The sequence below is a fragment of the Branchiostoma floridae genome, chromosome 2 (assembly GCF_000003815.2).
Source record: "Branchiostoma floridae strain S238N-H82 chromosome 2, Bfl_VNyyK, whole genome shotgun sequence".
NCBI classification, from domain to species: Eukaryota; Metazoa; Chordata; class Leptocardii; order Amphioxiformes; family Branchiostomatidae; genus Branchiostoma; species Branchiostoma floridae.
Genome location: NC_049980.1, coordinates 29,827,153 through 29,854,414, shown reverse-complemented (window position 1 = coordinate 29,854,414; position 27,262 = coordinate 29,827,153). Strand labels below are relative to the sequence as shown.

Below are 27,262 nucleotides of genomic sequence, written 5' to 3'. Positions count from 1 at the left end.
AATATGGACACATCAGGGGCTGATTTGCATAATCAATGAGGACAGTTTATAAATCACTGCATTTCATAATTATAGGATTCTCAAACATATGATATATGTAACTGAAATGAGAGAACTATTTAGCCTAACTTTGTTGTATATATGTCCGATTGGCAAAAATTCCCAGAATTCTCCAGCAATTCGTCCGCTCGTACGCAGTTGCATCATCCCTTTGGAGGGAAATAACTCGGGAAGGGGTTGATGGATCTTGATTTTTCCACAATTAAGGACTGTTAATGCAAACCATTATCAGACATTATCAGTCTATAATTGTTTCTACCAAGTTTTTGCAGTCAATAGTACAGAGGCAGTTAGCCTTGTAGGATTTTAAAACACCAGTGGCACAAAACTGATTTCTTTGTAGAGAAATAGACCATGGTTTTGAGTATCATCTATTCACAAGTTCTCACATGCTGAATCAGGTCCAGGTTCAGGTCCAGACCTGGACCTGGTCCTCTGGACATGAACTGGACCTGGACCTGAATTTTCTGTAAGTACCCACCCCTAGTTGTGACTGATAACCACTTATTGTAGGCCTAACTAGCAACTTATAACCGCAGGGAAGAGTACATGTACAGTGTCCATGTTGAAGAACTGGGGGTCCCTGTAGTGAATGCTGATTGTTCATTGCTGTATCCCGAACCCCCCAACCCATCCCTCATAAATATGAGCAGACCGTTGCCACGAGGGCTCGAAATATATTTTTGGATCAACTTACACAGGTGCAAGTTGACCCCAAAATTACTTGCGCCAAAAGAAAATTATTTGCATGGCCAAAAGTAGTGGACTATTATTAAACCTTATATCTCCTCTTCTGAAATTCTATGCAAGTAAAAGTAAAAGGGAATATATGAAGACTACATAGCTTGTACACTTGATGTTTGTTTTTTCGTAGCATTTTATTGTTGACTTATCTGTCTGTATCAACAGCTTCATAAAGAGATGAATTTAATCTCTACAACCGGTTAAGATTCAGATTACTACCAGACATTTAGACTGACATCCATTACTCTTCTTCAGTGTCACTAGAGTGAACACTAGCACATCTGACAGGAAAAAAGCAGTTGAACGTATCAAGTCACTAACTTGTTAAGATCGTATGCAAATGTCACTCATATGTAAATCCCGTTTGAATAGTTCTATGGTAGACAACATCAAGAAACTGTTAACATATTGTAGAAGTTGAATTGTCCATAAATAATGTTTACCTGGATGTCTGACCTTCAATAACAAATTTATACTAATTTTCTTTGATTTTGAGATATTTTCTTTTACCCTTCAGGGACAGATAATCTTCGAAGTGTACATGTCAGAAATTTCTAATAAAAAATAAAGCAACATGCAGTGGTGCAAGTTTGGTTTGAGATTACTTTCACCACTCCATTTTTAGATGCACAAACTTGCATATACATGTGGTATTTCTAGCCCTGGTTGCCTTCTGTCCAATGCACCCTGACCTGGAATTTCAGTCACCCAGTTTTAGCTTTCAAAAATTTCCATTAGGGGTCAAAGCCCCATGCATACCCTTGGGGCCCCAAAAGGGTTGCCTGGTTAGCCTGCAGGCTTGTCTGCTAGGCCCAGGCTTTTTTGAGGTAAATTTAAAATATTATGGTACAAAGTTTTCAATATTTTTCACTGTTCATGTATACTGTCAGTATATGACATCATAGTGCATATGGTGACCAGTTAGGTACCCTGCACGACTCATAATCTAGTTATAGAAACAGAAATATGGAGAAGGAAGAGAGATTCTTTTTGATGGTGAAGGGAAGAACCACTGTTCTTGAATATGATCAAAAAGTATCATACAGTGTTTTTGTGTCCTTGTGGTCCTAAAAGGTTGCCTTTGTGTCTTTTCTTGTCAGGTGGTGAGGTTCATCCTTGAGACATATGACGTACCCGTGGACCAGACAGGTATGGTCAAGTTCGACGGCTACATCATCGAGGGCGCATCCTCTCTGTGGTGTGCTGCGGGAAGGGGCCACTTTGACGTTGTGAAAGACCTGATCATCCACAAGGCCAACGTGAATCACCGCACACTGACGGACTCTACCCCGCTTCGTGCGGCATGCTTCAACGGTTGCCTGGACATTGTGAGGTACCTCATAGAGAACAAGGCTGACATCCACATCGCCAACAAGTTTGAGAACACATGTCTGATGATCGCGTGCTACAAGGGTCACATAGACGTGGTGTCCTACCTACTCAAAATGGGAGCTAACCCGAACAGTAAGGCGCATTGCGGGGCCACGGCCCTCCACTTTGCAGGGGAATGTGGCCACTTGGAGATTGTGAAGGAACTCATCCTGAAGGGAGCCACCCCCCAAGTAAACGGCCATGGTATGACTCCCCTGATGCTTGCCGCGGATGGAAGCCACCCAGAGGTCGTGGAGTATTTCGTCTCGCTCCCCGACTGTGACAGAGTCACCAAGGTAGAGACCTTGGAGCTTCTTGGAGCTTCATTTGCCAGCAACAAGGACAACTACAGCCTTGACAAGGCGTACCACTACATGCACGAGGGAATGGTGGAACGATTCGCGGATGACCGGCAGATCTTGCATAAAGAGGTCCTGCCTCCAACCCCTGCATATGACAACAGGATAGAGAGCCTGACAGTAAATGCACTAGAGGCTATTCAGGACAACCCCCATGCTATACACATGGAGGCACTGATGGTGCGGGAGCGAATCCTGGGCTCAAGCAACCCGCAGGTCCCCCACCCCATCATCTACAGAGGGGCAGTCTATGCAGACGGCATGTACTTTGACAGATGCATCAATCTTTGGATGCATGCAGTGAAGTTAAGGCAAATGAACAACCGCAGCGTACACAAAGATCTCCTGCGGTTCGCCCAGGTGTTTGCCCAGATGATTCGCCTGGGGGAGGACGTGGACCCAAACATTTTGGCGGAGGTGATGGAATGTACCCTGGCAGAGAGTAAAGTGCTTATGAGTGAGCCCGAACTGCAGACCATCTTCCAGCACAACATGTTGACGATGATGTACCTCTTTGGACTGATGGCTTCTGTGAAGACAAACAAAGAGCAGGACCATCGATTGAAGAAGCTGGTGTACGACTTTCTTCACCTGAGACCGCACGCAAAATCGGGCTGCACGCCGTTGCACCTGGCCGTTAGCCAGAGTACGCCAGTGGACGACTTTCACATCAACGACATCTGCACCTTTCCCAACCCGTTCGTCACGCAGCTTCTCATCGAGTGTGGGGCGGACGTGAACGCCACGAACAACGATGGGAACACTCCATTACATCTCATTGTACAGTATAACAATCCCGTCAGCGACTTTCTAACGCTACACTTTATCGTTACAAAGTTGATCCAGGCTGGAGCGCATAGAGACAAGGTAAACAATGCGGGGAAAACGGCCATACAGACCAGCACCACCGGCGTTTCCGAGGTCGTCTTGAAAACACAGACGAAATTGAACTTGAAGTGTTTATCGGCACGTGCAGTGAAAACACACGGACTGAAGTACAAGGGACAGGTGCCAAGAGAAGTAGAGGCTTTTGTAGACATTCACTGATAGACTTCTGTGAAGTAATCTATCATAGTGATGGAAAACTGCGTCATGAAGATATGAATATACGTGTGCAAGTGGCAAGATATATAGTTATCTATTTTAACATGCTATCCTTAGCCATGTCATTTTGCCTGATGATAGATTTCTTTGTTGTCTCATAGTTGAGATGGATCAAACAAATCATTGGTCTTCAGCTTAGCACTGAAAAGGAACAGAAGGTTGCATTTCTGCATCAAAATTGAATCTGCTCTTATATTGTTTCTAAAAAAATCTTTCAAAACTGTGATAACCGTTAAGTATGATTTTGACATATATTAACGTCTGCTGCATATATGACATATATAATTTCAGAATATAAACATAGTATACAAGGGGCGGTCAATAAGTAATGCCCCTGACCCATTTTCCATAGCAGGAGATTAATAAAACTTGGCACAGTTATTAGTCTTTCTCTTCATAGGAACCACCCAGAGTTATGCATTTCTCCCATCGTTTGATGCAGCTCTGAACACCGTTTTTGTAGGACACCCCAGGTTGGTCCTCCAACAGATGCCTCATCAATGGCAGAAGAGGGACGACCAGGTTTTGGAGCTGTTTCCACAGACTTCCGGCCATGTTTGAATTCAGGATGCCAGCGTTTTACAAGGTCATATGATGGGGCATCATCACCATAAGTTTCTTTCATTTCATCAAAAGTCTTCTTTGGTGTGCATTCTTTCAAATGTAAAAACCGGATCACTGCGCGACACTCAACTGGTCCCATTTCACACATGGTCCATTTCGCACCTGACTCAGTTCAAACACCAGTAAATCAGAAACCATAATTACTTCAGAGCTGTTTTTTGCAACATAACCTATAAAGATATGAATCATTACAGATACAAAATTTCTTTTTAGATCAAACGATTGGAAGTGGGTCAGGGACATTACTTATTGACCGCCCCTCGTAATTTGTCCTTTGTGAGGCAAAGCTCTCAATAAAAAGCTGAAGGAAACTGTTATTGTCTCTGGGTCTCTTCATTCTTTCTTGCTACTTCAGAGCAAAGATGAAATTGGGTGTATAGTAGAAAAAACTGAAGAAAAGTGTCAGAATTGTGTACTCTACCAAATAACATATGGCAAAATGCAAATTCATGGGGGATCATATATCCAAAATATAAATTCATTATTATTATCCAAAATTACGTGGTAAATAGGAAATAATGTTGGGAATTCCGTTTTAGATTGTTTTGTGGAATATTTCATAAGACATGTTTCTGTCCATGTAGGAATAGTAATAGGAACGTCTGCAATACAAACAGGGACCTGTGACTGTGCAAGGAAATCTCCAATCGAATTGATTCTTGTTGGGCTTTTCGGAGGCCGTTAGGAGGGCATAGTTTATACCTGGCAGAGATGGCACGTTGATCATGAAGGACGTCCGTCCAGGGCGAGGCCCGACCATTGCGATTATCCCAAATGCAAGTAACTCGGCTGCATAATTTATGATAGTGGGGGTCTGCGTTCGCGCTAACCCCCGCCTTTACAGTCCAAAAGTAAGTCACACAACACCTACTCAAATCGCTATATCTTTTTTGTCACTATCGCCCAAAGATTTAATGAAGGGGCTTCTAGAGTCACAGCAGATCACGTAATTCTTATTAATGCCAACGTAGTGCATGATTGATATTTGATGTTTTAACAGAAAAACACAAGGACAGCGAAGACTGTTTTAGGCATACAATAACTACTAAATGTACAAGGCGGTAAAGTATGAGGATATGGACGGGTATACAGGCCTACGGGCAGCATAATGGAAATAAAGGCGCATTTCCTTTCTGTATATGGTCAATAAACGAGTGTTTGATTTATCTAAATTTTAATTTTGTGGCTAAGACGAAATACTGACTGACAGTCCTAAGAGATTGCACCATTCGATGGTTGAAAACATTACACAACGCCTTAATAAGCGTTTGAATTTGGCATTGTCTTGCAAGAAGTCTTTAAGGCATTTGTGTGCTCTCATGATTAATGATGCCATTGTACCCATCCCCTACAATCATTATTTGAATTATTAAGCCTCTATGAGACTCCTAAGTTCCAGAGAGTGCAGCTTAAAAGACGACGATGCTACGGTCTGAAGCCTTGAAACGGTAATGTTACTGGGCAGAGCAGCGGACATTGGCGGACTGTGTCGCATAACCAGACTGGCTGGAGTACCGTCGCTGGAAGGCGCTTCAGTACCGTTCGTCATGACCGCTGCTCACTGGCTGGAGTGCCGTCACCCATCACTTGGTGGCGCTCCTGTACCTTCATGACCATTGCTCAAATAAGACGTTGACTATTAAAGTGGATTGAGTGTCGTCACCCGTCAATGTACCAAGGCACTTCTGCACCGTCATGGTGTTCTAGAACTGCAACTCTCCACGTGTTCACGCGTTCCAGCCTAACAACGCCGATCGAACACGATTTGTTTTACAGTCACAACTAATCAGAGCGGCAGACACATACTTCAGTCTTCCGTTCGTTTTAGTTTGATTGTGAGTTTAATCAGGATGTCGAGACGACGCACGAGCCTATTATATATAGGCCGAACACAGCAAGATCAGGACGTTCTTGGCCGGCAAGATACAGTCAGTACAAAATAGAAAGCCCGATAAAAACGACTAAAAAAACAGCCGGAGCCTAACGTTAACGTTAACCTCTACCTGGAGAGTAAATGGAAAGGGGGCAGGTCAGCACTTTGATAAATAACTTTACTTAGACTTAGGGGCTCCCGTAACGTTTCTCCCATAACTTTCGCCACGTTTAATAGTTACCCAAGCATTCTACCACTAAAAACTTGCTATTTGCTTGGAAACGTCCTTGCAAGTACAATGTAGACCCCAAAGGTGGAGGTGGGAATACTCTCGGTAAAGAAATCAGGTGAGGCCTTCTCGTAGCCTCGTTTTCACCACGCTCTACCATTGGTCGGAAAAACGTCATTTCGTGAGGGGGTGTTTTCCCACTGACGGCAAGGACACGCAAACAAAAATAACACACAAGGCACGTCCGCCAGTGAAATGTCTATTTATGTTTCAGTTTGCCAAAAATATCAAAACTGTTTATTATTTTTTCTATTGTTAGCAATGTATTAGTCATCGTTACGCAATATCCTGGGTGGCATACACGTCATCAATGGAAACGTTTAAATGCGCTCTTCCAAAAGAAAAATTTAGAGAATCGCCATGTTTTTTGGCCGATAGCAACAGCTGGGAAAGACGGCCAAATATTATCTTATATAAGTGAAAACCCTCGCTTAGATTGCGCTGGGAGTAGCCAGGGAAAAGATGGAGTTGCCGCACTCGGCCGTGTTCAACGCAGCTGGCGAGGGGAAGGTCTTGACACTTGCCGCGCTGTTGCACAACAAGACGACGGAAGAGGCCCGTGAACTTCTGACACATGTGACGGAGGATTCCCAAGGACAGGCCGCTCCACCGCTAGTCATCGCTGCGAAGAATGGACACTGTAAGGTATGTCGCAAGGAGCTTTGCCTGTTCGTGACTCCACCTCTGTGGACCGCAATGGCTGATTAGCACACGATATTTTATTACTGAAACGTTATTTAGAAGTCCAAGGGTCATCATAAGACATTTGGGCAGGCCAGGATTTTGAGACATGTAACCAAGGAGCTCCTTGATGTAACGTTATATATTTAATTACTCTGAGACTGTACGTGTAATTAGCCCTCGGGCATGATTTTGCAAATAAACATATACTCTACTCATTATATTATGTTATATGAGAGCTATGCAAAGATAAGAAAGAGTGAATAACTGTAAATCATTGAGGTTTATTTTATTGGGTTAGGTAACTCTTTGCAAGTGAAGATACTGTAAATGTGAGTTGAGTGGATGGGTACCAAACACATTCTCCTATATTGCCCTCAAGGACAATGAAGTAACCTTGACATTAAATAATAACAAGCATAACACCACTATGAAGTATGATCATGTCAGCTGTAATATGATATGTGTCACCAAGGACTACACAGCAGGCCAGTGTCAAGTCCACGTGGAGAAACATGAGCTGCTGATAGAAGGTTCTAGAGGATTTCTAGGAATAACAAATAATAAATGTTTACTGAATTCCTTAAAGACAAATTTATGAAGAAGCTATGAGCAGCTGTTTTGAATAACACTTAATCATCAGGAATTCAGGATTAACATACATGTATTTGGAAGATGTCACAATATCTTTTTCTTCAAATTAAACTGCTCTGCCGTTTTGGACTGGTTGCCATTGGCCTGGATACCAGACCCAAGCCCAATCCCAAAAATATCTATCATGTAGGCCCTAGGCTACACAATAGATATTTTTGAGATTGGGCTGGGGTCTGGTATCCAGGCTAGGCTGCCATGTCCACTGTGACATGACAATAGTATACATCTCATGGCCTAATTATCTTGCAACAGAACAGGAGAAGAGTGTTTCACAAACTCTTGCTGCCAGGGGTTGTTTGGAGGGTGGAGGTCAATTAGCCAGGCAGGCAGCTAGGAGCTTGATTTAGTCAGGCTAGAGAAGGGTGTATATATAAATGTATTCGGAGCAAACATGTATTTTAATTGAATAATATCTTTATTGCAAATTCATGTCCAAAAGGCTAATTGCAAGTATACATGGAAATACAATAATGATAATAATATGGTATAGTATAGTATAGTATACAGTAATGAAATGAACATGAAATGAAAGTCAACTAGCGCCACTTTTAATTTAAAATGGATGGAATGACATGACTACTGTTGTTGAATGTAATGATAAAGCATTGTACATTGTTTTGATGTCTTATGGTCTTTAAAACTTACCTTGTGCTTTTTCGTGTCAGGTGGTGAGGTTCATCCTTGAGACGTATGAAATACCTGTGGACCAGACAGGTGTGGTGAAGTTCGATGGCTACATCATTGAGGGGGCATCCTCGCTGTGGTGTGCCGCCGGCAGGGGCCATTTTGACGTCGTGAAAGACCTGATCACCCACAGGGCTAATGTGAACCACCGCACGCTGACCAACTCTACCCCGCTCCGCGCGGCGTGCTTCGACGGCCGTCTGGACATCGTGAGGTACCTCATAGAGAACAAAGCCGACATCCACATCGCCAACAAGTATGAGAACACGTGCCTGATGATTGCGTGCTACAAGGGTCACATAGACGTGGTGTCCTACCTACTTGAGGTGGGAGCCAACCCAAACAGCAAGGCTCACTGTGGGGCCACGGCCCTGCACTTTGCAGGGGAATGTGGCCACTTGGAGATTGTGAAAGAACTCATCCTGAAGGGGGCCATCCCCCAAGTGAATGACCATGGTATGACCCCCCTGATGCTTGCCGCTGACAGCAGTCACGCAGAGGTTGTGGAGTATCTCGTCTCGCTCCCCGACTGTGACAGAGTCACCAAGGTAGAGACCTTGGAGCTTCTGGGAGCTTCGTTTGCCAACAACAAAGACAACTACAGCCTGGACAAGGCGTACCACTACATGCACGAGGGAATGTTGGAACGTTTTACGGATGACCCGCAGATCTTACATAAAAAGGTCTTGCCTCCAACGCCGGCGTATGACAACAGGATAGAGAGCCTGACAGTAAATGCACTAGAGGCTATTCAGGACAACCCCCATGCTATACACATGGAGGCGCTGATGGTACGGGAGCGAATCCTGGGCTCAAGCAACCCGGAGGTCCCCCACCCCATCATCTACAGAGGGGCAGTCTATGCAGACGGCATGTACTTTGACAGATGCATCAACCTTTGGATGCATGCCCTGAAGTTGAGGCAGACGAATAACCGCAGCGTACAGAAAGACCTCCTGCGGTTTGCCCAGGTGTTTGCCCAGATGATTCGCCTGGGGGAGGACGTGAACGCTGACAATTTGGCTGAGGTGATGGAATGTTGCCTGGCAGAGACCAAAGTGGCCCAAGAGCGCTTTATCTTCAGTTGTATGCTGATGCACATGTGTGGCTCCGAACTACAGGCCTCCTTCCAGCACAACATGCTGACGATGATGTACCTGTTTGGACTGATAGCTGCCGTGAAGACGAACAAGGAACAGGACCAGCGGTTGAAGAAGCTGGTGTATGACTTCCTTCACATGAGGCCGCAGACAAAATCGGGTTGTACGCCGTTGCACCTGGCTGTTAGTCAGAGCACGCCAGTGGACGACTTTCACATCAACGACATCTGCAAGTTCCCCAGCCCGAACATCACTCAGCTCCTCATCGAGTGCGGGGCGGACGTGAACGCTACGAACAACGATGGGAACACGCCGTTACATCTCATTGTACAGTACGACAAACCCATCAGCGACTTTCTAACGCTACACTTTATCGTAACAAAGTTAATCCAGGCTGGAGCGCATATAGACAAGGTAAACAAGTCAGGGAAAACGGCTGTACAGACCAGCACCACCGGCGTTTCCGAGGTCGTCTTGAAAACCCAGACGAAAGTGAACTTGAAGTGTTTGTCGGCACGTGCAGTGAAAACGCACGGACTGAAGTACAAGGGACAAGTGCCAAGAGAAGTAGAGGCTTTTGTAGACATACACTGATAAACCCTCCGTCAGTCTATCTGAGTGATAGAAAACTGCCTCATGAAGATATGAATATACATGTACATATATAGGCCATTTTCAAAGTGGTGAGATACTTATCTGCATTACCAATTCTTTAAGAAGAGTTCTAATCTTATTATGCTATCCTTAGCTATGTCATATTGCCTGGCGATAGATTTCTATATTGTTGCATGGACTAAACAAATCATCAGTCTTCAGTTTAGCACTAAAAAGGAAGAAAAGTTTACATTTGTGTAAAAATTGAATCTATTCCATCATTGCTAAAAACATTTTCTCTCAAAACTGTGATAACTTCATTAAGTATGATTCTGATGTATATTAATATCTGGTGCATATATGAGGTATATAATTTCAGAGTATAAACTTAGTATTAACTTGTCCTTTGTGAGGCAAAGCTCTCAATAAAAGCTGAAGGAATCTCTTCTTGTGTCTGTGTCTCTTGTCTAAGCTTGAGTGCCATCCTCCGTAGTGACTGCTGGCTCAATCCTTTTGCTTGCTAACCACAAATTAGCAAGCAAAAGGATTGAGCCAGTGGTCACTACGGAGGCTGGCACTCAGGCTACTCTTCTTTAGATATCAATCTTTCTTGCTACACAGAGCAAAGATGAAGCTGGGTGTACAAAAGAAAAACTGAAGTGTCAGAATTGTGTACACTGCCAAATAACAACTATTACACATGGCAAAGTACAGATTGGGGGGGGGGGGTGGGGGGGGTCATATCCAAAATATAAATCATTATCCAAAGTGGTATGTGGCATGGTCACATACCATGATTTCGAATACGGATCAGCGACCCATCCCCCAGAGATTTGTATTTTTACCTTTTTTTTAATGTAGTGTATCTTTCATAATTTCATCGATAGTCGAAGACTTCCTACCTTGCAGTTTCACTATGTATTGATGTATCAAAATTTGAAAATTCATGCTGACTCAGTGATATCAGTTTCATCTGTGGCATGCCTGTTTCTGTCTTCGTTACCTTGTAAAAATCTAAGAATTTAAGATTATTTGTCCCTCTGTCTCTCTCTAAATCCCCTCTATCTTTTGCCATCTCTCTTCGTCTTCCTCTATCTCTCTTCGTCTTCCTCTGTCTCTCTCCCTCTTCTACCCCCCCTCTCTAGCTCTCTGAAAGGGCAAGATACTGCAGTATTGTGAAGATTTCTTAGCTACATGTATGTTCTGACTGAACTACCCTGATTTTCCCCGCTGTACTTTTCAGTTTCCACTGGATGGAAGACAGTTATAAGCTATTGAACTAGGAAAGCTAAGTACCCCTAGAATTTCATAAATCACGCACTAAGTATGAACTCTGCATTGTGACACGCCTGTGTCCCAGAATTTGGATTCTCTTCGGTTATTTGAGAAGGGTGTAGGCATGACTGAAATGTTAAGTCCGGAAGAGATGCTGCCATGATGTTTCACAAGGTCGGGGCGATGACATTAGAGTATGGGTGATGAGTATAAATATAACTCCTGGCACAGGGAAGGGGTACGTGGCACTTTCTGGTGGAGACGGTTGTCCAAAAACTAGAGCATAGGTTATAAACAGTGATGTCAATGGCCTTGTCAGTCATATTTAAAGGGATGATTCACTGCTGGTGTAGCATGAGTTTATTTTCTTCGACCATTTGGAATTATAACAGTAAACAAGACGTACCCACATACCAGATATTAAGACAATCCATCCAGGCCTTCTATAGTTATGCTGTCCATCCACAAGCACACACACATACACGTCATACACACGTTCAAACGCTACCGAAAACATAACGTTTAGAAGTTCTTAGCTAAGATGAATTTACCGTCTACAAGTACCTTGTATGGAAAAGAAGGAAAGTGTGGAAGATGGGTGATGTAAAGATTATTTCACTATGTAGTTCACATTTTCTTTGTCTTTTATTAAGCCAAGGAGGTTGATAAAACCCCCTTGATAAACCAACCAAGCTAGGGAGGTGCTAGAGTCACTGGAAGCCTCAAACCGGGTTCCGTGCGCGTGGTCCCAGAACTCGGTCCCAGCCCTCCGGTGAGTCGGGCAGGATGATACCTCGGTCGGGTGGGTACTTCGGGTGAAAGGATCATCCACTGACACTGTGTCCTATTATCTACATTTTCGTGCAAATAATAATTATACACGATTAAAAAAAACAGTTTGCACATCGAAAGGAACCGCGCCTTTACTTTTATCAAGGACACTGAAGGAGGTTACTAGTATCTTCCTAAAACCTCCTTGCTTTTTTATAACGTGCTACACCGCGCAGTATTTCACATTCGTCAATAGGTGGCGCTTCGAAGCTAGTTGTATTTCAGGCGCGGTTATGCATCGCCCCGTCTCTATCAGAGTTTTATCAGTATTTTAAACGATGTGTCTGGTCGTAGTGTACTATGACGGTTCCTTGACGCCTTATGAGCAATTAGGGACTGTTCTCGTTGCAACTCTTTGGGCTGTATTGTTGGACTTCATCGTTTTCTGGTGTCGACGATCCAACAAAGACATGGGCTGCCTGGCGGCGCAACAGTGGTTACCTACTCCCTGGAATTTCTACGTGGATTCGAGAGGGCAGCTCCTCCGGCTGGTCCAGACCCGAGAGAACACCTCCTCAAGCTCGGAGTTTGGAGTTTAACGAGCAGACCCAAGGTAAAGAAAGCCGGTAAAAATTTTTTGGGCATAATACTTTGACTCTTGTTGGAGACGGACCTTTGATATTCAAATGTCGGCCATGCTGCTCTGATCATTCCCTGTCACATGCAAATCAGGCAGCACATTCCATTTTGTGCTGGAGTTTTTCTTACCGATAATTATCACGTTAATTAATCAAGTAATGAAAGATAGCTGACGCAGATTCATACGTCAAACAGATGTACCTACCAATGCATTGTTCCCAAACCAACAACAAAAAACATCATTTTCCCCACTGGTCCTCTTCAATGCTAGATTTGTCTGCGGCCTCTCTGACTCAAGTACATTTATACTGACATTGTTATAGTTTTGCAGACGTGGTTTTGCCGGTCATTATCAGCAGAGATGACAAACGTCGAAAGTTTTTCAACCGTTTCCCGTCCGCGATCGCTCCGGTGTCGCTCCTAGCCTCCTTCACCGGCCTCTCTGGGAAGCTTGGCAATTTTTTTTTTTTGGGGGGGGGGGGGGGTGCCGTTAGGTCGATTCGCGATTTTTAACCGGGAATATGCTGGGAGAGGAAAATATGCCGGGAAAGGAATATACACCGGAAAGCTTGTACGGGCTAGGCGAAATCGGCTTCCCAGTAGGCCTGCTACTTGTCGCTATCTACAAACGCAATAATGATTAAGAATGCCTTTCAGACGGCCAATTAATGTATTCGCGAGAAGTTATTCACACTGCCGCGAGAAGTAATTCACACTTCAACGTTAATAGTGCACGGCCACCCCGAAGCGTGCCACAAACCTACGTAACGTTACCGGAAACCGTGCACACGCTGCCTGCCTTTGTCACTTCCAGAGTCACAATAATTGATACAACAGTTTTCCTGAATTGATACACGTGCAAAACTTACATTTCAGATCAGTGTACCACATTTTTTCCAGTGGATTTCCCACACGTAGTGCAAACAAGCCTTGCCTGATCAGCAACAAGGGCATGAAGTGGCGAGATGACTATGACCATGGTCGAGTTCTCTGGCAATCGACGGGCAAATCTGATAGCAGATCGACTTGCCTTGGCCTGTAGCAAGGCCAACAAAACAATCATTGCCTTTGCAGACCGCAGCAATGGCCAGGGATTGTCCTTCCCTGAACTCGGGGAAGCTCTTTCGTACATAATGGGAAGTTTCAGCGGAGTTTTTCTACGGTAAGTACTCGTTTTCAAATGAGCCTTGTTTTGAAATGCGTGACCGTTACAAAGTTACGGGTCATCGCGCAACGGGGGGTGTGCCGGGCTGCCAGTGCTGGACGCGTTTATGACGGGAAGTTCGCACATCCATACCAAACGGTGATAAGTGTTTTTTAATGGGGCTTTGTAGATAGCGACAAGTAGCAGGCCTACTGGGAAGCCGATTTCGCCTAGCCCGTACAAGCTTTCCGGTGTATATTCCTTTCCCGGCATATATTCCTTTCCCGGCATATTACCGGTTAAAAATCGCGAATCGACCTAACGGCACCCCCCCCCCCCAAAAAAAAATTGCCAAGCTTCCCAGAGAGAGGCCGGTGAAGGAGGCTATGTCGCTCCTGTGTATGTCAAGAACGACCTCCCTTCATGCCCTCTTCTCCTGTCATAGAAGACATTGAGTGTACTCTTGGCAAGTATTTTCCTTTTTATCACACCTTTCCTTTAATCTTGTATTGTTTATGTCTTATATTCATCTACATCTTCATTAGTACTACCCCCAAAGAACAATAACCCCATCAGGGCTAGGGTCACCAAGACAGGCCTTCAGCCAGGCACAGAGGGACTCAGCGTTGGGAGCCGTACGCGTCACATTCATGATCATATGCATAGAAATCTATGTCATCTACTTATATCGTTGATTTTTATATGACGTTAATAACTCAGGATGTATATAATAACAGCTGACTGCGGTTGTTAAATATTTAGAGAATGTCATTGTCTGCACTCATTGCCCACCTGTGGTTGCAGAAGCGCCACATAGCGGAATGAGTTGAAAGTGAAGACAGGTGAAGCAACAGGTGTGGCGCCGTGACGTCATCGTCACGCATAGATTATGTTGATTAGCGCCAGGTAACGTCAGAAGCTGACTGGAGAGGTCATTTTCCCCCTTGAAATAGGAAATAATGTTGGGAATTTCGCCTCAGATCACTATGTCGAATATTTCATGAAGAATGTTTCTGTCCTGTTGGGAAACAACTGGGCTCAGATCTGTATTGAAGCGCCCTCAGTGCAACAAATAATCCGTGTAAGAAGACCTCTAATCGAATTAATTAGTGGTGCGACTGGGCTTTTCAGAGGCCGTTGGGAGGGCATACTTACCTGGCAGAGATGGCACGTTGATCACGAAGGACGTCCGTCCAGGGCGAGGCCCGACCATTGCACTCCGGTTGGGTTGACCCTTGCGATTACCCCAAATGCGGGTAACTCGGCTGCGTAATTTATGATAGTGGGGGTCTGCGTTCGCGCTAACCCCCGCCTTTACAATCCAAAAGCAAGTCACACAACACCTACCCAAACCACTCTGTCTTTTTGTTCACTAGTCATTACCTTGAAAAAATTAACACGTACGGCCCGACTAAACAGATGAAGGGGCTGTTAGATTCGCAGTAGGTCACTTAATTCCTATTTACCAACGTAATGCTTGATTGATACTTGAACTTTCCACGGAAAAACACAAGGACGGCGAGCGACTGTTTCAGGCATACAATAACTACTATCATGTACTGGGCGATCACAGTATATGAGGCTATGCGCTTGTATACAAGCCTACGGAATCTGCAGAAGCAGTGCAACGTGGGGCAGCACAACGAAAATAAAGGCGCAATTCCTTTCGATATCCGACCTACGGCTGTTTAATCTAAATCTTAATTTTGTGAAATATCGAAAGACGAAATATCAGCGGCCCCGCAAATTTCAAAGATTGTCCGATTCGACGGCTGAATACAGTAACTTCAACATTACCCAACGCCTTGAAGGTCGTTCAAATATTTGGCAGCGTCTCGCTTAAAAGACGGTGGTGCCACCTTTTGAAGCCTAGAAAGGGTACTGATCACAGACTGTATCACGATAGAAATTGACTAACTGGAGTACCGTCACTGGAAGGCGCTTCAGCACCGTCATGACCACTGCTCACTGGCTGGAGTGCCGTCACCCGTCACTGGATGGCGCTTCTGCTCTGTCATGACTCGTGGTGTTCTAGAACTGAAAACCTTCACGCGTTCCATCCTAACAACGCCGATCGAACACGACGTGTTTAATACCATAGCTACTATCAGAGCGGCAGACACATACTTGAAGTCCCCCGTTCGCTTTAGTTTGGTTCTGAGTTACGTCAGGATGTCGAGACGACGCACTAGCAGGCGACGACGCCGACCGTCCCAAGCGGTCGCCTTTCCTTCCTTTGACGGCGACGACGACTCGCGAGAGGGACGCTGGTGGTTATCTAAAGCTGCTGTGTTTACGATGCTGCTGCTTGTGGCTCTAACGGTAGGTCACTAGGGATTAGAATATTTCCCCACCAAGGCCGTTCCCTGTTAGATGTAGACAATGGTAGACGAGTCGCTAAAGGATGATCCTCCTACCTGCAAATCACTGTTCATACATACTAAGCTGATCTTTAAAGGAGTGTCCAAGGAGGTTTGATATGAGATCATACAACCTCCTTGGAGTGTCGTATGTACCTATAGTCAGGTGTCCTTTTGGCAATATAACGTCTGGAAACCCCAGTTGGACAATACGTGCAAAGACTCAAATTCGTCATGAATGTCATCATGAATGTCATGAATTATTAGTAAACAAAGACGTGATGGCACAGTGCGGTTAACAATGATTGAAATGAGACCTTTAGAAGTACGAGGTAATACCTACGAGGTAATGCTGATGCTAAAACGCAGCTTGTTAAAACAGTAGCACAGGTTAGAACTATACATTCCTATTCAGTTTCTGATGGATAGTAAAGCAAATTTTGTGCCTTGATTGTCACGCTATCTGCTAGCATGCTATGATAAAACTTTTGTTTCAGAGTGCTGCCATGACTCTGACCGTGCAGCCCCCCTCCCACACCGGTGCTGACTCGGAGGCTGCTGCAGACGTGATGCACTCCGCACGTGCCGGAGAAAACACTCTGCTCCGCCTGGAGCCCACACCTGCTGAGGACGGCACTCATGATGATCACCGCGTTCCTTACGGCTGGAAGGAAACGTCGAGTGGTTCTCTTCCTATGATTTGGCTGAAAAACCACTTGAAGGGCCCAACGCCACCCCGTGTCGCGAAAATAGTCAACAACACGGAAACGTCAATTTCTGGAAGTTGGGAAAGGCACATAGACGAGCTGCCTCCAGTGAATATGGTCCGTCCCTACGCCCAGAAACACCATACGCGTGAGGTCCACTTCTCTGACCGTGAGCCGGGTGCTATCATCAATGGTTCAGACCTGACCACTGGATCCAACCACTGCTTCTCTGAGAGCACCAAGTTGCACCAAGGTCTAGTTGGAATTCCCCAAGACCAGGATACGGGCAAGTACATCACCAAAGGACGGAAGGAAAACAGGATCGACGAGTCAGTTATCGAAGATGAAGGTCGCCGCCACAGTCATCTACCCAATTCGGTTTCGCCGAATGTCGAATAAGGCGTTGTGGCTGGCTTCAAGAACTCCGACAGTACACCCGCGAAAGATGCCATCTCTACATCAAAGCCGGTCCAGTTGACATCTGATCTGAACCACCAGTCTCCCTTGACACGAGAAGACGACTGCCTTGATAACACAGACAACGATCGTGAGTTACTATTGAAGAACTCCAATTATTCCCTTAACTCAACAATGTCGGTGAAAGCTTAAAGCGAAGGACCACTACGAGAGTTGCCGTGTAAATGAGCTAGTCATGTGGAGCAAAACCGCTGTAACCGTTGTGGTTGGTGCCTTGGTGGTGACCTCAGACAGTTATCTATGACTGCATGGAGTAAGCCCTATTCTAGTTTCAGTGTTGTAGTTGCTGTCATTATACAACACACGCTTGGACAGTAATTTTTATTTTACGCTCATGTCCGACATTGTAATGTTTAACAGTTTAGAATACATGTATAGTTTTATGGACTATGCACTATTCATATAGCGTTGAATAGTCGAACCGAAATTGCAGTACTTCCATTATCCGACAAACGTCGCTGTAGTACCATCCACGAAGAAGAAAAATGACGGAATGACTTTAAAACGTTTTATCACAATTGCATTGCGAGATACAATGCCTGGAAACCGCGTTACTTTACAGCAGTTTCAAGTTTAACGTTCTCCCTACTGCCCAACCCTATATGCATTAGTGTGCTGAAGCTTAACAAGGCTGACCTAAGCAGAAGTAGCAATTATTTCACTAGCGGCATTTGGCACAATCAAACACTTAAATACGACGAAACGAAATTCAATCATAAATGTCCTTTATTCACTCAGAAGTCATATAATCGCAACAACGAAAAATAGCATGTACACCAGTCACACAAACATCAATACATACAAATTCAATGTCCTCGTCAAGCTTAAGAAAATAAATTAGATAACAGAATAAAACTGTTGTGCTGATCCTGAGCTGCCTGATATGTCATGTTGTGAAGACCATATCCATTTTTGATCACATTTGTGGTAATGGAAGGGCATGCGGTTGTAACGCCTGTTCACCTTTATCTGCGGGGTAACCTATATCCGTTGTCTTGAAACATTGGTTATTTTTGGGAAATCAGTTGACTGACGATGGTGTCAAATTGCAATACATGTATTCTGAAATATTGAGTTTGAAACCATCGTCTGTGGACTTGATACCCCTCAATACCCAGTCTTTAAAAACAACTTATATAGGTTACCCCGCGGACAAAGGTGAACTACTGTTATAGGCTTACTTCTTTCATGTTTTTGAGGGGTTCGTCAGTCCATGCAAACACAGCAAAACCCAGAGACAGTTCAGTACACGGTAAAGAGTCATGTGTATTTTAGTCATCTCCGATGCATTTCAAAGCTTCTCTTCAAGATTCTCGTCATGCACGAGTTCCCCGCACGTTCCCGGATGTAGACCCAGTTCCCCAAGGGGAAGGACATGACTTTGTCCGCCCTAGGCTTCCGGCCGAGGTAGCGATGGTCTACGACACTGCAGTCGTATGTGCGCGGAGATATCCCCCAGCCTAGCCCCATTTTGTTCAAGCTGATTGTCAATGGAGGAAGGGAACCGAAAGAAAACCGGTGTCTGAAGTTCCGCGCGTCCCCGCCGCGTAGAACCATCTCTTCGGTGACGTCGGAAATGACGTCATCTAACAGACCGGAATGACGTAAGAAAGCTGGAAGCGAGTTGTTCTGGGACAGGGCATCTCCACCGGGTCCTAGCCCCCGGAACATGGACTCTACCCTGTCGTCGATGGCCTTTCGCAAACTTTCGTCCTCCCGAATGTCCCGTTCAAACGTCGTCAGGAGATTCTGTTTCTCCTCTGCGCTGAGATTTTTCCACCAGGTCTGTAAGTCCTGGTTTCCGGCCAGTCTTCTCATCTCCTGCAACACGTGGTCGGGAACGACGTCTTCTATATTACCGTCCGCTGCTCCCTCCAAGATGGCTTCCATGTTCTGCACGATGCTGCGCACAGCCTTTTCTCTCGCCGTGTGTTTGGCTTCTTCAATCTGCATTTCTCGCTGAAGCTCGCGCAGTCGCATCTCTCTTTCCACCGGGTCGAGTCCTTTCAGTTGTTCTTTGGCAGCGTCCATGGTCTCCTTCTGGTACATTTTTCTCTGCAGCTCAGCCATCTTTGCTTCTCTCTCCTCGGGTTTCAGGCTACTCCACCATTGTTTGATGTCCTTTCCACCTGCCATTTTTCTCAGCTCATCGAGGTAGTCTTTCGGCATTGCCTCCTCCAGGTTGTCTACGTTGACTTTCCCTGACAGAATGTCTTCTATTTTCCCGACCTTTTCAGCAACATTTTGTGCGGTTTCTTGAAAGGCTTCTCTCGCCTCCTGTAATCTCATTTCTTTCTCCATCGCTCGCAGTCGCTCGTGCCTTTCCGCGGGATCCAAATCTTGCATGTCATCGTTCGCGAGACGCAGCTTTTCCTGCTGCTGCATCTTTTTCTGAAGCTGCCTCATCTTCTCCTCCCGCTCCTTGGGATCCATGTTCTCCCACCACTTCTTTAAGTCTTTTCCACCCGCCATTTTCTTCAACTCTTGCAGGTATTCGCTCGGTATGGCTTCTTCAATGTTATCTACGTCTACTTTCCCTGACAATATGTCGTGGAGCTTATCAACGTTTTCTGATATCTCGCGAACCTTTTCATCTGACAGTTCAGGTACTGCAATCTTTCCCGTTTCCATCTCTTGGCGCAACTCTTCTTTGTGGTGCATTCTTCTTTGGAGCTGTTGCATCTGCTTCTCCCGCTGTTCGGGATCAAGACTCTCCCACCATTCCTTCAAGTCCTTTCCTCCGGCCATCTTCTTCATCTCTTCCAAATACTCGCTTGGTATCGCGTCTTCGATGTTGTCCACTTTTACCTTACCCGACAAGATGTCTTCAATCTTCTTCGCATTGTCCGAGATTTCTTTAGCTTTTTCCTTCGAGACACCCTTCTTGCGACCCTTGGATCTACCCAGACCTCCGCTGTCTTTACCGTCTCCGTCTTGCCCGCTGTCGTCGCTGTCTCCAAGCTGCCCCAGTCTACCTTTGTTTCTGATAGGAGGTAGTTTACTGCCCTTCTTCCCTCTGTTTGCTTTCCCCACAGAAGTCTCATCCTCGCCGTCTGAATCCAACACGCCATCACCGTTCTTACCTTTTTTGCCCATTTTCTTTTTCCCCTTCTTTCCACCCATAGCACCAAGGTTATCCTCGTCGCTATCATCTGACCCATCACTGCCGGTCCTGCCTCCTCCTTTTCGCCTTCCCTTGCCTTTTCTTGTCGCCTTTCCCGACGTTTTAAGATCGTCATCTGTTTCATCCTTCTTTCCCCTGACGGACGATTTTCTGCGCCCACGAGTCTTCCCAGGTCCGCTTCCCGTCTCCTCATCGCTGTCGTCACCTAAACCGGACTTCTTACGATTCTTGGAGCTTTTTCTACTTCGAGACTTGTTTTCGCCTCCACTTTTTCCTCCTTTGCCGATACCTCCCTTGGTCTTTCCATGTCCGGAATCGTCGTCATCGCTTGCACCCTCCTCCAAGATTCCCGCCATTTTGGCTTTCTTCTTGTACACCCTTTTGTTGAGCTGTTTGAGTTTTTGTTCTCTCTCTTCGGGAGTCAGTTTGCTCCACCACTGTTTCAAGTCCATGCCGCCTGCCATGGCTCGGAGCTCCTCCAGGTACTCCTCTGGCATGGAGTCTTCCACGTTGCCTTCGATCTTGCCAGAAAGGATGTCCTGGAGTCTCGCGATATTCTGCGAGACTTCTTGCTTCGTTGCCTCGGCGTGCATGGCCATGGCCGAGTTCCTGCCTAACCTTGAGCTGACAGAATCGGCGTTGTCGTCCTCCGCCGTGCCCCTTCCCTCGTCAGAGCTGGAGTTCTCTTCCCCCTCCTCTATCCGTCTCTGGGCGTTCCATCTCGGCCCTCTGGACCTCCGCCTTCCCGGGTCCCCGCCGAGCTCCTCGTGGAACTCGTCATCGCTTATCTTCTCCTCGAGATCGAGATCAATTTCACCGAATTCATCATCTTCGTTAGGCGCTTTCAGCCTCCCTTTCTTCAGCTTCTGTAGCTTCCTCTTTTGTTTTGAGACTGTGGTCTGTAGCACGTCGACGTCTCCGAGCAACTTCTTGTTCAGCTTCCGCATCTTCTCCAGCTCCCTCTGCAACTTCAGCTGAGCCTTGCGTCGTTGCGACTCTTCCTTTCTTTTCTGCTTCTCGAGTTTTCTGACCTTGCGGGAGAGCATCTGGTTTTCTTCATCCTTTCTCTGTGCCTTTTCCTTCAGAACCCCGATGGTCTCCTGGCTCTTGTAAACCGTCAGAGCCTCCTTGTCCTTAGCTGCCACCTCCCGCTGCAAGGCGACGTCGCGTTCCTCACGGAACTTGTGCCACAGGAGGACGTTGGGAGGCGGCGATCTCGCGTCTCTCGCTCGCTGGTTCAACATTTTTATCAGTCTGGTTTTCTACTATGTCGAAGCAATTCCATCACAGTGGAGAGGATTAGACGCACACGTAGGGCTTGGGCGGCAGCCAAGCGGGAAAGACCCTTCACCCCATGGGCCGTGTTTCCGTGTTACCTGTTGGAATAAAAGCAAACAACATGTATTAGATTGGTGTCATAATTCATTTCTGAAGAAAGACGAGAAAGATAATTGACTGGAAAGAGCTACCTAGTTGGAAAGATGTACCTAGAAATTAAAAAAAAATAGGGTTCACAGTGCCACAATTCCAATAGACGGTGATCGCGCTGCGACCTCACTGTGACCTACTAGGGAGTTTGTGTAGCTCTTGATTTCATGATTGGAGTCGTCTGCAAAGTGTAGCAACTGAAAACATAACACATAGCTAGGGTAAACTCTGCGGAATGGAGCCTATGCGTAAAAGCTTGCGTTAAACAGATGCGTAGATGACTTGTATTCAATCGAAGAAAGTCACCATTTGATAGAGAACGTCCTGTTTGCCCTTCTGACACAGTGTTTACTTCCCTCAGAAAAGGGATACAATTCGTGTCCTGACCCAGAACGCAACACGCCTTAAGGGCCTACATAGCCGTACTTCCTTGTCTAGATCTACTGTAGGCAATATTTGTTCCCTCTGTTTGTGAGTGCGATACACATCCGACGAAACTTATCAAGGAAAACTAGAAGACACTTACATCGCCGAAAATTATACTTAAGGAGTTTTGATACGCCCAATAAACAAAACATTGCTCACACGGCCCATGCCTACACGTTACGTCTATATACTTCCAAACAGTGCGAGAACATACCTTGTCTTGTCTTGTTACCCATTAACACCTTAAACATATTTGGGGAGAAACACCAATGGTGTGGCGCCATACCTAATGAGTGGATATTGGTGGTGGACAATCGTCCCAAAGCTGAGCCAAATTGGACACGTTAATCCGTTACCACAGTCCGGAATGAGGCAGCATTGTCCCGGTGTTTTTAGAAACGTGCTCCAACCCGACAACCGCTAGTTAGCAGGTTGTACAGTACAGGAGTGTTTGCATAGGCCTGGGTCATCATTTATCAGCGGGCTCTTTCAGCGCCCTGTATTCAGGACCCTTGCGGCATGTCGAGGCGTAGCAAACCGAGGGCCAATTAAATAGCTATCAATGCCGTTTGCAGAATAGAAAGACCTGCCCAGAACAAATGTTCCTTTAGAAAAGCTTGTCTCTGGGCTTTTGGTTCTGGTAGTACAAAGACAACACTGAGTGTAGCGAGTGAAAACAGAATGGTTAAGGCGAGACGACCAAGTAGTAGTACTGTACTTCAACATGATACAGTTTTTTCTTCATCCGCGTCGCAAGATATATAGATTTATATCAATTCGAGGGCATTTTAATATTTTCTGATAGAATAATATTCATCATTACGTCTTATAAACGATGTGGACTTTGTTTTCGACGGCACGAAGAGTTTTTTTTCTATTTGTAATTTACACAGAAAACAACCCACACAAACACGACAGAGGATGACAAACTTTGACATAGGACAACCTGAGATTTTAGCCCGTCGCGGCCTACGTACAGTGCAGTGACCGTCCCCAGTTCACCGTCCCTCCAGTAAAACTTGCTTTCCTCGTAAGAGCATCCACTTGTCAAACAATTAGGTATAGACAAATGTAGTAAGGACATTTGTGCCGCTATCTGTCGATACATGAAAAATTGATTTTTAAATCGTACAGGACTAGCTGGCTTTTACGTCGATGAAATTTAGACTTCCAGGTTATAAGATACGCCAAAAAAACAGTTACTCAAGCAATTGGATATGACTTTGGAAACGGTCAGACGTTTCAGATAGCATCCACCATCTTTAGATAGTGTCACTGATGAAAGATTGTGGATGCTATCTGAAACGTCTGGCCGTTTCCTAAATCATATCAAATTGCTTGAGTAACTGCTTTTAGGGGGAAGCTGGCTTTTTGGGTGTACGCGACTCTGTTCTAATTTGTTACATAAAGGACGAATGAATAAATTATAACCACTGAATCACATGAGGCATTAATTACTTAGTTTTCGCCGCAACACAGGCTCTATCCTATCGGCATTCTATCTCATTATTCTCTTTGCTCACTAGGGTTTCATGAACGAATGCATATGGAATGACTATTGATTGATATATGTTATGATTAGGGGAATATATTTTCATTCATTCTATGATTGTTTGCTCTACATGTCAATGGGACCGGTTGTGTCACGCCAGCATTTCACTAGATTGGCGACCGAGCGATTTGATGAATTTTATAGATAAAGAATAGAATATTTGTTGTTGTCTTCATATAACGTCACAAAGATGGGTTGACACGTGCGTATATATTGAATCTTTGAAGTCCGTATGGGATCCGTATGGAAGTCTTAGTATGTACAGGTTGCTAGCAAAATCATAGAAATAAACAAATAACATGCCAAACGAGTAAGCTGGGTCGCAAAGGCTCTTCGGTCAGCAGCTAACTCCTTTGCCATATTACGCATTTCCGTTTATCCAATTTCTACTATTTTTACAGTGACCTCACGGTGGAGCCCGGTAGAGACTAAGAACTTCGACCATACCGTACGGGCCTCATACGCACGTGTGAACCCCCCCCCCCTACATTTTACATGGTAGATTGTATTCGAATTTAAGTCAAGGGTTAAAGAAATCCGATTCAAGTCGCAGTGAGGTCGCAGTGCGATCGCCGTGAATTGGGGACCACTGGTAAATCAGGACGAAGTAATTTGTATTGAAATGTTACCGATGGCGACCCTTCTGTAACACTCTAACGGTAAACCACACTCAGCCCTCGGGAACTGTTCTCTTGTCCAGACTGATAAATTATGCATGTCTGTCTTTAAAAGCGGTATGTTATTCATAAGGACTAACATTATGTTTTCACACGCTACATTGTCGTCATATATGACGCCATATTATATGTATGCTATGACGATTATAATATCCGCGTATATTCCTTATGAATCTAGACAAACCTTTACTTATAAAGCATATCTGTTCTTACATTTTCAATATCACAAAGAAACGAGAAGAAGCCGAATGTACGCAGTAGAATACGATCCTTGAGTAGTGTAGATTCATTGTATCATTATATCATGTTGTATCATTTGTTGTGACCTGTACTAAACCCAGTGGGTATGAATGTACAATAAAGGTCTTCATTCATTCATTCATTGTTTGTACAAACCTTAATTTTGTCAACTTGAACTTGCGACAACCCCTTACATGTTGTGTCTGGACGTTTTACAGCCGGTATCCTGGACGGTTATTGACTCTGTTTCCACGCACTTGTGGGTTGTTAAGCATGTTGTATTTCACGATTACTGTATGTTATATGAGGCCGGCGATAAATTGCAGCTTTATGCTGGTAACGTAACACTGCCCCAGAACCATGGAGCAATATAAAAATTTAAGGACGCCGCTTTATCAAGGAAGTGAAACTCCAACTTGATACTGGTGCGGGGACTTCCCTGGAATTCTATGGCGAAAATACAGCCCTCCAAGTACACATGAATAATAAGAGAATTGGTAGTTATAACGTTCCATTTAAACCTAACTTCCGCTGGATAAAGTTTTCGTCTATTTCGACTTGACTCAAAGTAAGGTCACGATATAAACATATATTTTCAAGTATTTTGAAGAAGCACTAAAAAGAAAACGCAAGGACTGCGATGGCTATAGTAACTGAACAGCTAAAATTTTGCATCCTTCCACGCAGATTCGAACCCGCCTTGTAGAAATCTGGAGTTTCTTAGACGTGGATTCGACATTGAATAGACGGATGAAATTTTGTTGACTATCATTTCGTCCAATTAAATGTCAATATCTTCTCTACTAACATATTACCTGTTTGTTCCAGCTCAAATTTTGTAGTATAATGTGCCTCAGTTATTCCACAATCTAGAAAGAAGTAGCATAGGGTGGTGATGGAATCGCTGGTTATTTCATCACACAGATGTTTGCACCATATGTAGATATTCCAGTAATGACTAGGAAAACATGGCGATGGCGATAGGGAACTACATCATTACAATGGACCAGTCCATGCACTTTTCAGTCGCGCCGTTCAATTTTCACATGCCTTTGAATGGAGACTGAAGAGGAGGATTAGGCTGTCGAATCAGGAACTCGATTGAAGGAAGATTGCTTGTCAATAAACCCTAGTTTGACTATCAAATTGGACATAAAAAGTGGACCACGTCGGGCCATTTGGTAACTTGTGGTCAGAAAAGCTGACTGGTACGATAACAGTTTATGGTCTTTAAGTACCTCGCCAGCCCACTTAAGCCAACATGTCACAATCCCCGCGGCATAAACACGCCATTAGCATCTGTACGTCTACCAATGTTTCCGTCATACAGAACCTATCAGGGCTTACCGCCTACATTTGGCGGACTGACAGGGTTTTCCACCTTTAGAAAACTGTGGAAGAGCCAGCCACAATTTCTCGTGTGTTATCTTTAACTGTGTTGTTTTCTCTCTGCAAGGTTCTTCTGTTTGAAGGACAACATTACACTGTGAACACACGTCTCGCTGGCAAACCAACCCGGACAGGTGGCTCACCTTGAGAAGGACACCTTAAGAAGTATGGTGCTTGCAACATTTGTACTCACCTGTTTCTTATTAAAAGCAGAGATGTCTTCACATTTCTCTGTTCGACGTTAGTCCCGTCCGCACAGCACGCCGTGGTGTGAACAAGATGTCGGTCACTGCAAAAACACAAAAATTCCCCTGGGCAACGGGCCGCCGTAGATACCGCAAACGTAGCGGGATTTGTCATACAAAAGACGGCCGGGAACAAGGCCGTCACAAAGAGAATGGTTTACACACGCCGTTGCAAATGTCAAAGAAGCCAAAGAAATTGTGTACACTTTGGTTGAGTATTAGCGGTGGTTAATTGAGATAAAGAGCAGCTTCAGTTGTGTGGGGCCCTAGTCGGAAGGTCTAAGGAGTGTCCACAAAAGACTAGAGCCGGTCTCCACACACAAGATGGAGGATCTGGTGGTCCTCTGAAGCTACAGGGTTGTGACTTTATACTAAATTCCATTTCAAAGAAAATTGCTGCTAAGTGGAGATGGCAATATTCTATAGCTGGAACATGCATTATCCCATGATCATGTAGTAATCACTATTGATACCTGAGAAATAACAACTAGCGCAAACAAATAGTACGCGTAGTTCCGATCTGATCGGTTCTTAATGCTGATGGAAGACCCGTCGTCCTTTCGGCATCTTTTGTACAAACGGTTGGACGGCCGGCCGCCATGGCAACGTACGCGACGCTACGGCGCCCGGCGAGCCCTTTCACTGGTGCAAATGTTCTCTCCTACCTTCGG

The 27,262-nt window shown here is 45.0% G+C and overlaps 4 protein-coding genes, 1 non-coding gene and 1 pseudogene across 6 annotated transcripts in view; 5 read left to right on the top strand and 1 right to left on the bottom strand.

The window, feature by feature from the left end:
* The window catches only part of LOC118409138, an 11,358-nt gene extending 776 nt beyond the window's left edge, over positions 1-10,582 (top strand). The window contains exons 2-4 of the mRNA XM_035810007.1: positions 1,905-3,575; positions 6,860-7,069; positions 8,425-10,582. Coding sequence (XP_035665900.1) covers positions 1,905-3,575; positions 6,860-7,069; positions 8,425-10,137 — 3,594 coding nt within the window. The 3' untranslated portion in view covers positions 10,138-10,582. The remainder of the gene's footprint in view (positions 1-1,904; positions 3,576-6,859; positions 7,070-8,424) is intronic.
* The window catches only part of LOC118409729 (3-oxoacyl-[acyl-carrier-protein] reductase FabG-like), an 876,245-nt gene that overhangs the window by 652,688 nt on the left and 196,295 nt on the right, over positions 1-27,262 (top strand). The gene's annotated exons all lie outside the window — the stretch shown is intronic.
* LOC118410681 lies at positions 4,957-5,097 on the top strand (annotated as a pseudogene).
* Positions 15,114-15,277, top strand: LOC118410680. Its single transcript, XR_004830586.1, has one exon. It is a non-coding gene; the product is annotated as a U1 spliceosomal RNA (small nuclear RNA).
* LOC118409732 lies at positions 16,008-17,537 on the top strand. The gene is made up of 2 exons (XM_035811013.1): positions 16,008-16,288; positions 16,824-17,537. The coding sequence occupies exons 1-2, from the start codon at positions 16,139-16,141 to the stop codon at positions 17,430-17,432; spliced, it is 759 nt and encodes a 252-aa protein (XP_035666906.1). The 5' UTR covers positions 16,008-16,138; the 3' UTR covers positions 17,433-17,537.
* On the bottom strand, positions 18,616-26,857 carry LOC118409688 (myosin-2 heavy chain-like). Of its 2 annotated transcripts, none has more exons than XM_035810911.1 (2): positions 26,540-26,857; positions 18,616-22,010 (listed from the first exon to the last, which is right to left on the bottom strand). In XM_035810911.1, the coding sequence occupies exon 2, from the start codon at positions 21,876-21,878 to the stop codon at positions 18,786-18,788; it is 3,093 nt and encodes a 1,030-aa protein (XP_035666804.1). In that variant the 5' UTR covers positions 21,879-22,010; positions 26,540-26,857; the 3' UTR covers positions 18,616-18,785. The 2 variants fall into 2 exon arrangements, with proteins under 2 accessions (XP_035666804.1, XP_035666805.1); XM_035810912.1 differs by lacking the exon at positions 26,540-26,857 and adding an exon at positions 22,775-23,154.

What these genes read in the sequence shown, in the direction of transcription:
- LOC118409688 (XM_035810911.1), bottom strand. Translation starts at nt 21,878, where the DNA reads ATGTTGAACCAGCGAGCGAGAGACGCGAGATCGCCGCCTCCCAACGTC.
- LOC118409732 (XM_035811013.1), top strand. Translation starts at nt 16,139, where the DNA reads ATGTCGAGACGACGCACTAGCAGGCGACGACGCCGACCGTCCCAAGCG. An exon ending in TGCTGCTTGTGGCTCTAACG is followed by an intron (nt 16,289 to 16,823) that starts GTAGGTCACTAG and finishes CTTTTGTTTCAG; the next exon opens with AGTGCTGCCATGACTCTGAC.